At 43.5% G+C, this 11,397-nt stretch overlaps 1 protein-coding gene across 4 annotated transcripts in view; it reads left to right on the forward strand.

The window, feature by feature from the left end:
- The window catches only part of epb41l5 (erythrocyte membrane protein band 4.1 like 5), a 169,204-nt gene that overhangs the window by 76,371 nt on the left and 81,436 nt on the right, over positions 1-11,397 (forward strand). For all 4 annotated transcript variants that reach the window (XM_068034882.1, XM_068034883.1, XM_068034884.1 and 1 more), the window contains exons 7-10: positions 3,475-3,595; positions 4,856-4,943; positions 7,688-7,776; positions 8,346-8,415. In XM_068034882.1, the coding sequence (XP_067890983.1) occupies positions 3,475-3,595; positions 4,856-4,943; positions 7,688-7,776; positions 8,346-8,415 (368 nt within the window). The remainder of the gene's footprint in view (positions 1-3,474; positions 3,596-4,855; positions 4,944-7,687; positions 7,777-8,345; positions 8,416-11,397) is intronic.

The raw sequence follows: 11,397 nt of genomic DNA on the forward strand, positions 1-11,397 counted from the left end.
CAGATATGCTGGTGTACCCTTCCTACTTTATCAGCACCAGAGAGCTAAAGGGAGCTGTGGTTAATGCCTGAAGTTGTCTGAAGCCGACATTAATGGCAAACAGCTGCAACGTGCCATGTAGAAGGATGATGTGCTGAATTAAAATTCCACCAGCTGCCATGGTGGGATTTGAACTCCTGTTTCTGGACCATTAGTCCGAGCCTCTGGATTGCTAGTCCAGTAACGTTAACGTTTCCATAGTTGCTTGAGGATGATGTACAGTACTGGAAAAAGCTAACTCTTGGCATACAGGTCTACAGCACTACAGGCTGGGATGCTTTCCGTGACTTTGATGCGTCTTTGGGGTGCTAAAGCTGCTATCTATCCAAGTATCCAGTTCATTTTCCATTTCCACCTTTGCTGTAGCTAGAGTCCCAAAGGACCATAGGCATCTCTCCCCATTAGAGATTAGGTTGGTTATGTTTAGCTTGAGGGTCACCAATCCTCCGACGAGGAGGCAGGCCTCCATGAGCTACCACAGCCGGTACGGGGATTGAACCCCTAGCCAACTGAGCTAACCGACCCCCTGTTTCCAACTTTAATAACTCCACATCTCAAAATCCTCTTGAATCTTGGAACCCTTTGGGCATGCTCCTTTTTTGTATGAACCTTGTTTTCTACCACATACACTCGAGCCTCTGCTGGACTTGAATTTTTATATGGAAAGAAAGTCTTGCATTTATATGGTGCCTTTTGCTATCTCCAAGCATTCCAAAGCTCTTTACAGCTATTGAAGTATTTTAGAAGTGTAATCACTGTTGTAGGGAAAACAGCAGCCAATTTGTGCACAGCAAGCTCCCACAAACAGCAATGCCATGCCATATCTCTCTTTTTAATGTTAGCGATAAATATTGGCCAGGGCACCAGGGAGAACTCTCCTGATTTTCCTCAAAATGTGCCATTCCACCCTCCTGAGAGGACAGATGGAGCCTCAGTTTAACATCATATCTGAATGACAACCACCTCTGACAGTGCAGTACTTCCTCAGTACTGCACTGAAGTGACAGACTTGATTTTAGTGCTCAAATCTCTGAAATGGGACTTGAACCCACAAACTTCTGAGTCAGTGGTGAAAGTACTACCAAGTGAACCCAGTTAATGTGTACTTTTAATTGCAGCAGAGCAATGGACTGCCTTTAAAGAGGAGATTGTTCAGGTACAGTCAAGGTACTTTCCCATGAGGAGGAAAGGTAGGGCACACAAATCCAGAGCTCCCTGGATGATGAAAGAGATAGAGAGTAAGATGAAGCAGAAAAAGGGAGCATATGACAGATGCCAGGTGGATAATACAAGTGATAACCTAGCTGTATATAGAAAATTCAGAGGGGAATTGAAACAACAAATAAAGGCAGTAAAAAGTGAGTATGAGAAGAGACTGGTGTCTAACATAAAAGGGAATCCAAAAGTCTTCTACAGGCATATAAATAGTGAAAGGAGTGGGCTGATTAGGGACCTAGAAGGGGATTTACGCAGGGGGCATGGCTGAGGTACTAAAAGAGTATTTTGTATTTGTCTTTACCAAGGAAAAAAGTGCTGCCCAAGTCAGTAAAAGAGATATTTGAGACACTGGATGGGCTAAGAATTGATAGAGTAGGTATAGATAGACTGGCTGTACTTAAAGTGGATAATGCACCGGGACTGGATGAGATGCATCCAGGGATATTGAGGGATGTAAAGGTGGAAATTGCAGAGGCACTGGCCATAATCTTCTAATCCTCCTTAGATACAGGGACGGTGCCATAGGACTGGAGAATTGCAAATGTTACACCCTTGTTCAAAAAAGCATTTAAGGATAAGCCCAGTAACTACTGGCCAGTCAGCTTAACCGTGGTGGTGGGAAAGCTTTCAGAAATGATAATTCAGGACAAAATTAACAGTTACTTGGACACATGTGGATTAGTTACAGAAAGTCAGCACAGATTTGTTAAGGGCTTGAGTTTTTTGATGAGGTTTAAGAGAGGGTTGATGAGGACGATATAGTTAATGTGTGTGGTGTACATGGACTTCCAAAAGGCATTTGATAAAGTGCTACATAACAGGCTTCACAGTAAAGTTTGAGCCCATGGCATAAAAGGGACAGTAGCAACATAGATACAAAATTGGCTGAGTGACAGGAGACAGACTTGTGGTGAACGATTGTTTTTCGGACTGGAGGAAAGTCTACAGTGGGATTATCTAGGGGTTGGTATTGGGATCCCTGCTTTTCCTGATATATGTTAATGACCTAGACTTGAGCGTACAGGGCACAATTTCAATTTTCTGATAACACCAAACTGGGAAGTATTGTGTTCCGTGAGGAGGATAGTGGTAAACTTCAAGAGGACATAGGCTGGTGGGATGGGTGGACAAGTGGCAGATGAAATTTAATGCAGCGAAATGTTCATTTTGGTAGGAAGAAAGAGAATGGCAATATAAAAGAAAGGGTATAATTCCAAAGGGGGTGCAGGAGCAAAGGGACATGGGGGTATATGTGCACAGATCATTGAAGGTGCTAGGGCATATTGTGAGAGTAGTTAATAAAGCATACGGGATCCTGGGCTTTATAAGTAGTGGCATAGAGTACAAAAGCAAGGAAGTATGATTAACTTGTATAAAACATTGGTTCAGCCTCAACTGGAGTATTGTACCTACTTCTCAGCACCATACTTCAGGAAGAATGTAAAGGCATTAGAGCGGGTGCAGAAAAGATTCATGAGAATGTTCTGGGGATGAGGAACTTCAGTTACATGGATAGATTGGAGAAGCTGGGGTTGTTCTCCTTGGAGAAGAGAAGATTGAGAGGAGATGTGATTGAGGTGTTCAAAATCATGAGTCTGAACAGAGTAGATGGGGAGAAACTGTTCCCACTGGCGGAAGGGTCGAGAACCAGAGGACACCGATTTAAGGTGATTGACAAAAGAAGCAACAGCGACATGGGGAACATTTTTTTTTACACAGCAGGTGGTTAGGATCTGGGATGCACTGTCAGAGTGTGGTCGAGGCAGAGTCAATCAGGGCCTTCAAAAGACAATTGGACAATTATCTGAAGAGGATAGATTTGCAGGGTTGCGGGGAAAAGGCAGGAGAGTGGGACTAGGTGAGTTGCTCTTGCAGAAAGCTGGCCTGGACGCAATGAGCCGAATGGCCACCTTCTGTGCCATAACCATTCTTTGATTCTTTTTCTAAGAAACAACCACTTTTGGGGAAATGTGGAAGCTTGGACTCTAGTGTTGGGATCTTATTGCTGTTCACTTTCTTGGTCACTTGACTCTTGGTCTTTTCTTTTCTCTTCCTGGTGAGCTGACTTTGGAGTGTCATTGTCAGTTTTTTCTGCTTAACCAGTAAGACTTTTCTTACTGATAGGGGAGGTAAAGGAACAAGGTTAAGAGGGGACAGTTTAAAAATCTTCATTTGATTGCTCGAGTCTATTTATTTTTTGTGGGTTGTTTAATATAGCTGAAATAGGTGACTGCGATCCCTCCGAGCATGGCCCAGACTTTGTATCAGAGTTCAGATTTGTGCCGAATCAGACCGAGGAGATGGAGCTCGCCATCTTTGACAAGTGGAAAGAATGCAGGTACGACATTCTCCTTGGTCCGTCCACTTCCTGAGGTATACAAGATTATTTGAACTGTTATGTTCTCTTTTTTGATATAAATAAATCCAAAATAAGACTTGAATCCATTCTGTTAGTGGTATTTATTATCCAGGACACATCAGTGTGGGAGAAACCCAGATTGACATATTAAAATGCACTGGCACCATGGGAAGGCTGTGGCACTCCTCTGCTGACTCTGGGATAGATCTTGACTTTGTGCGATGGTATGAACAGGCAATAGGGAGCCAGCAGCCTGTTTTATACCCCTTTGATTTTTATTTCCTTTGAGTTCAATAGAGAATGAAAATTGAGAGTGATGTAGAATGGGCTACTGACTCAACTCTGAGGGGGGAATTTTTAACTAGCCTGACTGCCAACCCGTACTTGCTGTCAAGCCTCTGTCACCAATTGGGTGAGGTACTGGAGCGCAACCAGTTCCTGTGCAGCCAGATTCCCAATGAGGAGTTGATGCTTTCAAAAATATAGAGGAGGGGAAATGTAGTCATTAAATTTGCAAGAAAATGACAATGTCTTTAAAATATACAATGGTTCACAGAAGCAAAGCACTAATAGGGGTGGGGAATTGTACGGTCAATAATTTAACCCCCCAAAATTGTCAAAATGGGGAATTGTGTTTCATATTCATGTTTTATTTTCCTTTAAAATTATTGGAAGTATTTCACCATTTATAAAGCCAATAATATTTTTCTGTTTTTTTTTTCCAAAGTAGAATCTTCCCACTCGTGTTATAGCTATCAGGAAAGGCTGAACAGGCTGGGGCTCTTTTCTCGAGATGAGAGAAAGCTGAGGGGTGACCTGATAAAGTCTTTTAGATACTAAAAAGGTTTGATATTTTAGACATGGAGAAAATGATTCCACTTATGTGGGAGTCTGAAACTAGTGGTCATAAATGTGATAAATCCAGTGGGAAGTTCCAGAGAAACTGCTTTACTCAGAGTGGTAACAATATGGAACGTGCTACCACAAGGAGTGGTTGAGATAAATAGCACAGATGTATTTTAGAGAAAGGAACAGAAGGATCTGCATTTAGGATTAGATGAAGAGGGGTGGGAGGAGGCTTATGTGGAACATAAATGTCAGCATAGACCAGTTGGACTGAATGGCCTGTTTCTGTGGTTGTAAACCACCTTAGTATGATGTAAATACAGAATGTTTTAAGTAACCACTTGCTGTGATGGCGCTCAGGGGAATTTCACTAGAAATCTTTTCTCTTTGCAGGGGACAAACACCATCTCAAGCAGAAATGAACTATCTCAACAAAGCCAAATGGCTGGAAATGTATGGAGTAGACATGCACAAGGTCAAAGTAAGGACTGGAGTGAATTTGAAATGTTTGGTGATGTTGCCTTCATGGGTAAAGCATATTCACTATTTTCTAGGGCTTAAATTAGATTAGTCGTGCATGATGTTCCAATCCCATTGGGGACCATTACATTTTAAAAAGAGAAAGTAGAATTCCTAGCTATTACTGAAAGGATTGCGCCACAAGATTTCACATTTTAAACAAAAGCTTTACTATGCAAGAGTTCTACGAGCAAAACACTACAACTTGAGATGTTTATATTTTAAACTTAAAATCTTAATAGAACATGAAGTCAAACTTGAAATCTCAACAAAACACTCCTAATTTGACTGTTACTTCCACCTCAAGAATTTCTCTGTGTTACAGGATCTTGGCGGTTTGTTCACAACTCTTAAGGGTTCACTTTGATTTCCTTAGTTTCTTAGCTGTCTTCTGAGGTACGAGATCACCTCTGGAATCTGGACTTCCCAGCTTAAGCACGGGTCTGCCTCAAAACTGAAACACCCCGGTTCCCCCAATGGCCTCTTTGCTCCCGAGTCCAACTGACTTCCAAAAGCCAACTGACTCTGTCTGTCAGCAAATACACAGATCAAAAAACCAAGACACCCCTGTATCATCTAGCTCCATAGCAAGTGGTACATATGGGATGTCCCAGATAGCAATTTAAACTAATTATTTCAAACTTCAAATCTTCTCTCTGATCTGGGAAATCATATGAATAATTTAAACACCTGACCGAGGTAGCTGCAGAATCATCTCCATCAACAAGTTGAGAGGGGTTCCCATTGTGTAGGGTCTTTACACTTCTCAATATGAACGTACAAAATAAACATGGGCCACCTGTTATGCTTCTCAAACCAGGTGTTTTCATTGCCTTGCATTTAAAAAAAAAATTCAATTCCCAAATTAAAAGTAACGTCTTAAAAAAATTAATAAAACCATGAACCAGCTGATCGTAACAATGAGATAAATGCTGGTAATATACAACAGGTCACACAGCATCTGTGAGGAGAGAAACAGTTAATGTTTCAGATCAGTGGCCTTTCATCAGACACATTCCAGCATTTTCTGTTTACATTTCAGATTTCCAACATCTGCAGTATTTTGCCTTTGAATTAGTTGTGAGTGAGATTGACTTTGCAAGATTTTTACTCTGTATAAAAGAAAAATGTCATTTTATTCCCATTGAGGTGAGAACAGGGGAATAGAACATTTTTTTTTTCAATTTAGGCAACTGCAGTTCACACAAATACTCCTCTCTCAGGTTAGTTGAAATAATTATAAATGATAACACAGAAAAAGGCCTTCTAAGCCAGCCAGTTTATGTTGGTGCTCATCCTTCATGTGAGCAGTAATCCCCGAGTAAATTCTCCACAATCGGCGGCTGTGCCTTCTGCTGCCTCAGCCTTAAGCTCTGGAATTCCCTTCCTAAAACTCTCTGCCTCTCTACCCCCTTTCTCCTTCTTTAAGATGCTCCTTAAAACCTATCTCTTTGACCAAACTTTTAGCCACTTGTCCAAATAGCACCTTTATATGTCAAGTTTAGTTCCTGCTAAGTTTTGCTAATGTTCTTGTGAATCAACTTGGGACATTTTACTACATTTAAAGGTGCTACATTAATGCCAATTGTTGTAGTCCAAATCCCACATGCCTGATCTGTTTCAATAATTTTGTCCCTTTTTAAAAAAAAAAAATTATTTGTGGTATGTGGATGTCGCTGACTAGGCCAGCATTTATTGCCCATCCCTAACTGCCCTTGAACTGAGTTGCTTGAGTCAACCACATTGCTGTGGGTCTGGAGTCACATGTAGGCCAGACCATGTAAGGACGGCAGATTTCCTTCCCTAAAGGACATCAGTGAACCAGATGGATTTTTGCAACCATCGGTCATCATTAGACTAGCTTTTAATTCCAGATTTATTAATTGAATTCAAATTTCACCACCTGCTGTGGTGGGATTCGAATCCATGTCCTCAGAGCATTAGCCTGGGCTCCGGATTACGAGTCCAGTGACATTGCCACTATGTCACCGCCTCCCCATAGTGCTCCCTTTCCTTCAACCATCTATGTAATCTATTTGTAAATGTTGATGCCTCTGTTTCAGTCACTAACTCTATTAATGCATTCCAAAGTCTCATTCCCCTCTATGCAAGGAAGAGGTTCTCCTGCCTTTTGCCTTAGATCCCTTACATTTAATCTTCTATCTGTAGTATGGTTAGCTGCTGCTGCCTCAGTTCCAACAGCACAGTTATGCCCTTGGAATTACGGGCTCTATAACTGGTTGCCCACTTACAGTTCCAAGAACCCCTTCTGATAACTCATCCCCTCTGGACCATTATTGAAGTGACTGCTGTTCATATCTGAGGTTGAGCAGTGTTTGTCTGCAAGGGGACATTACAACTGAGCTTGGTTCTGCCTTCACTCACCATCCATAAATGTAGGCTTTCCAGGAAGGGTGTTTGGGAACAGGCCCATCTTCCCCTCTCTGCTCCTGCTGGTTCTGGTGCCCACCCTTTGGAGCGCAGATCTCCCGGTGATATTTTTGAGGTTACAGATTTTTTTCCTTATTACACTTTATATTTATATAGTTCAGAGTGGTTCTGAATAATGCTTCAGGCTCAATTTCTGAAATTTAAGTCCAGTTTAATTTTGGTTGCAGGTTGAGTTTATTGCATTTTTAATTGTGTGTAAAGTGGGTAAAGACTTGCATTTTCTTAACTATAATTTTTGTTTGTTTGGATAATTAGGGAAGAGATGAAAATGAATACAGTCTGGGCCTGACTCCAACAGGCGTGCTGGTTTTTGAAGGCGAAACAAAGATTGGACTCTTCTTCTGGTCAGTTGGCTTCTGCTTCGTCCTTTTACAACATACATAAGCCATGAACAGTACTGTCTGCTTTTTAAGAATAATAATCTTCCATGTACCCATATGTTTGCAATCTGCAGGTCAAAGAATACAACGGCTTTGAAGGTTACCTGTCTGTACTTAATTGGTTTACCAATAAGACAACAATTTGGTTGGAGTTTACAATGTAATTGAGGTGTTCCATTGATATTCTAAAGTAAAAGGCTAATGTTTAAGTGCAAATGTCACCTGAACTCCAAGATTGTATTGCAATTCATAGAATCATTGCAGTGCAGAAGAAGGCCATTTGGCCCATCGTGTCTGCAACTCACTTTTTTAATGGTGTATAGTGGTTTGGTTAGTATTACATTTGGAAATGGCTGCTGTCCCAGAGGCTGCCAGACCGTAATGATAAAAGTAGAAATTGTGCAAAATTAACCGGACAAAAATATTCGTGTCTGAATCTGGAATGGGAAAACATCCTGTTTCTTAAAAATATCTTGATATTGTACATGGTTTCTCAAATTAAAGGCTCCGTATTTTGTTGCTCTTGTTTTTAGGCCCAAAATCATCAAACTGGAATTTAAAAAAAGCAAGCTAACTCTTGTGGTAGTGGAAGATGATGAGCAGGTAAGACAGAGTTTTGGTGGTAATAGATTTTATTTATTTATTTATTTAGAGATGCAGCACTGAAACAGGCCCTTCGGCCCACCAAGTCTGTGCCGACCATCAACCATGCATTTATACTAATCCTGCATTAATCCCATATTCCTATCACATCCCCACCTTCCCTCAATTCCCCTACCACCTACCTATACTAGGGGCAATTTATAATGGCCAATTTACCGATCAACCTGCAAGTCTTTGGCTGTGCCTAGGGCAAACCTGTATCACATCCTGTCAATAATACAACTGGAGGTGGTGATGGTCTCTGCATTCTGAATCTCTGGGTGGAATCTCTCCCCTGTGGTGGGTTTGGAAGCAGGGAGAGCATATAATTGGGTGGGATGGGGACAGGGGGAGGGTGGGGTGGAACCCTGCCACTTTCCCACCACCGCCAGAATTAAGTCCGGGGCAGGGAGTCCTGTGAATGGCCTTCCCGCCCTACTGCCAATTAAGGGCCTCATCCTGGTGGGCGGCCCTGCCAGCAAGCAACCCGCACAGGAAGCACAGCAGGAAAAGCCGCTTCCCAGCTCCGGGGGTGGGGAGTCCCTTGTTAAAAGGCACTTAGTGCCTGAATGAGGACCCTGCATTGGTGGGGGGGGGGGGGGTCACTGAGATAACCACTCCCCCGCCCTTGCTACCAGCCCCCCTATACCTCTCACCCACGGCCCCCACTTCTCGAGGCCCCCTCGCGCCCTGACCTACCTGTGGTCTGATTCCAGTGCCACTTCTGGGCCCTGGGTGGGTGCTCCACCAGCAACTGCCACCGTCTCCGCAGTGGTTTTGCTCAAAGAGCTGCCGGCAACTCTGAGGGCGGGACTTCCGTCACCAGAGTCCTTGATCCCGTGGAAGGCCTGCAGCTGTCCACTTAAGTGCCTAATTGGCACTTGATTCAGGCCTCCTAAAGAAGAGGCGACGCTGGGTTCTCGCCGTTGCTTTTTCCAGACGTCAAGACTCCCGTCACCCAGATAAAATCCCAGCCTCTGAGTCCCAATTGATGTAAATTAGTTGTGTTTTTTTTTTTGGCCCCTACATCATTACTGGCGCCAATGGGAATCCCTTCATCTGAGCTGCTTTGAAGAAGAGGACTAATTCAGCTCAAGCTATGTGAGTGATGCCCAGCTGGTACTTGCAGATTGGCATATACAGACTGCGATGGGCACCCCATGGTTTGAAATGATTACTGTGAGCAGAGGCTCCTATCCCCCAAAGGGAGCTGGATGATGAACCCCAGAGCAACACTTGAAGTATGTGAATGCTTGACTAACAGAACTTTCTGATGCTTCCTCAAAAGCACCTCAACCACAGTATGTCCTTTTTCCAGGGGCAATGCATGGAAGAAAGCATGCCAGGGTGATCAACAGCCAGTATATCCTGATTAGCCATACCCGGCTAGAGATTCTGCCAGCTATATCTGCTAGCCCTGGAGTGACCATGGGAACAGTCTACACAGGGTCCAGATCAGCAATTTGAAATCTGCTGCAATGACAGATGTTGCCATTGTGCAGCAAAGGCCTGGCACATCTAGCTGGGCCTGAAGTGGATATGAGGATAGTGTGGGAAAAAGGCTTTGAAGTGGATGATCAGCCATGATCATATTGAATGGCGGGGCAGGCTGAATGGTGTACTCCTGCTCCCATGTTCCTATGAAACCTGGTTCCAATTCTTTGCTGATCTTTGTGATTTTTTTTCTTATTCATTCATGGGCTATGAGCGTTACTAGCAAGGCCAGCATTTATTTCCCATTCCTAATTGCCCTTGAGAAGGTGGTGGTGAACTGCCTTCTTAACCGCTGCAGTCCTCGAGGTGTAGGTACACCCACAGTGCTGTTAGAGAGGGAGTTCCAGGATTTTGGCCCAGTGACAGTGAAGGTTTAGCAATATAGTTCCAAGTTGGGATGATGTGCGACTTGCAGGTGGTTGTGTTGCCTTGCACCTGCCGCCTTTGTTCTTCTAGGTGGAAGAGGCTGCGGGTTTGGGAGGTGCTGCCAAAGGAGCCTTGCCGAGTTGCATCTTGTAGATGGTACACACTGCTGCCACTGAGGGAGTGAATGTTAAAGGTGGTGGATGGGATGCCAATCAAGTGGGCTGCTTTGTCCTGGTTGGTGTCAAGCTTCTTGAGTGTTGGAGCTGCACCCATCCAGGCAAGTGGGGAGTAGTCCATCACACTCCTGACTTGTGCTTTGTAGATGGGTGGACAGGCTTTGGGGAGTCAGGAGGCGAGTTACTTGCCGCAGAATTCCCAGCCTCTGAGCTGCTTGTAGTTGCGTTACTGCAGCCGCTGTCTATGTCGAGTCCAGTTAATTTTTTGGTCAATGGTAACTACCAGGTTGTTCATGAATGTTGTCTGGGTCTTGCTGTGTGCAGCCACAGACTGCTTCAGTATATGAAGAGTTACGAATAGTACTGAAGACGGTGCCATTATCAAACATCCCCACTTCTGACCTTATGATGGAGGGAAGGTCATTGGTGAAGCAGCTGAAGATGTTTGGGTATCGGACACTACCCTGAGGAACTCCTCAGCAATGTCATAGACGACCCTTCTCTCAACCTCTTTCCTCTCAACTCCCTCATGCTGTGCTACCTCATTTCCAGCAGCCATCAAACAGAGCCAGATCCTGATTTATTTGTTCAGACTTGTACCTGTAGCTTTGATTTCCTTTCCTTAGATTTTTCATTCCCTCCTCTATGGCGTGAGTCATGTGCTCAGCCATGGTGGTGGGCTGGAACACCTTCCAAGTTCTGCAAAGGTGTGAAGAATTTTTATTTCTTTATTCTCATGCCCTGCTTTAGTTACCTTCGTTCCTTTTAAATTTCACTTGCATGCTATTTGCTGCCGCTCCCACGAGTGTGCTGCATACACCTGTCACAATTTGCACCTGGTTGTAATCGACACACTTCCATTTGAATTTGTAAACTTGCTCAACACTAGGTGGTCTAAACTGTGCCA

This window comes from Heterodontus francisci, chromosome 7, assembly GCF_036365525.1.
Source record: "Heterodontus francisci isolate sHetFra1 chromosome 7, sHetFra1.hap1, whole genome shotgun sequence".
Lineage (NCBI taxonomy): Eukaryota > Metazoa > Chordata > Chondrichthyes > Heterodontiformes > Heterodontidae > Heterodontus > Heterodontus francisci.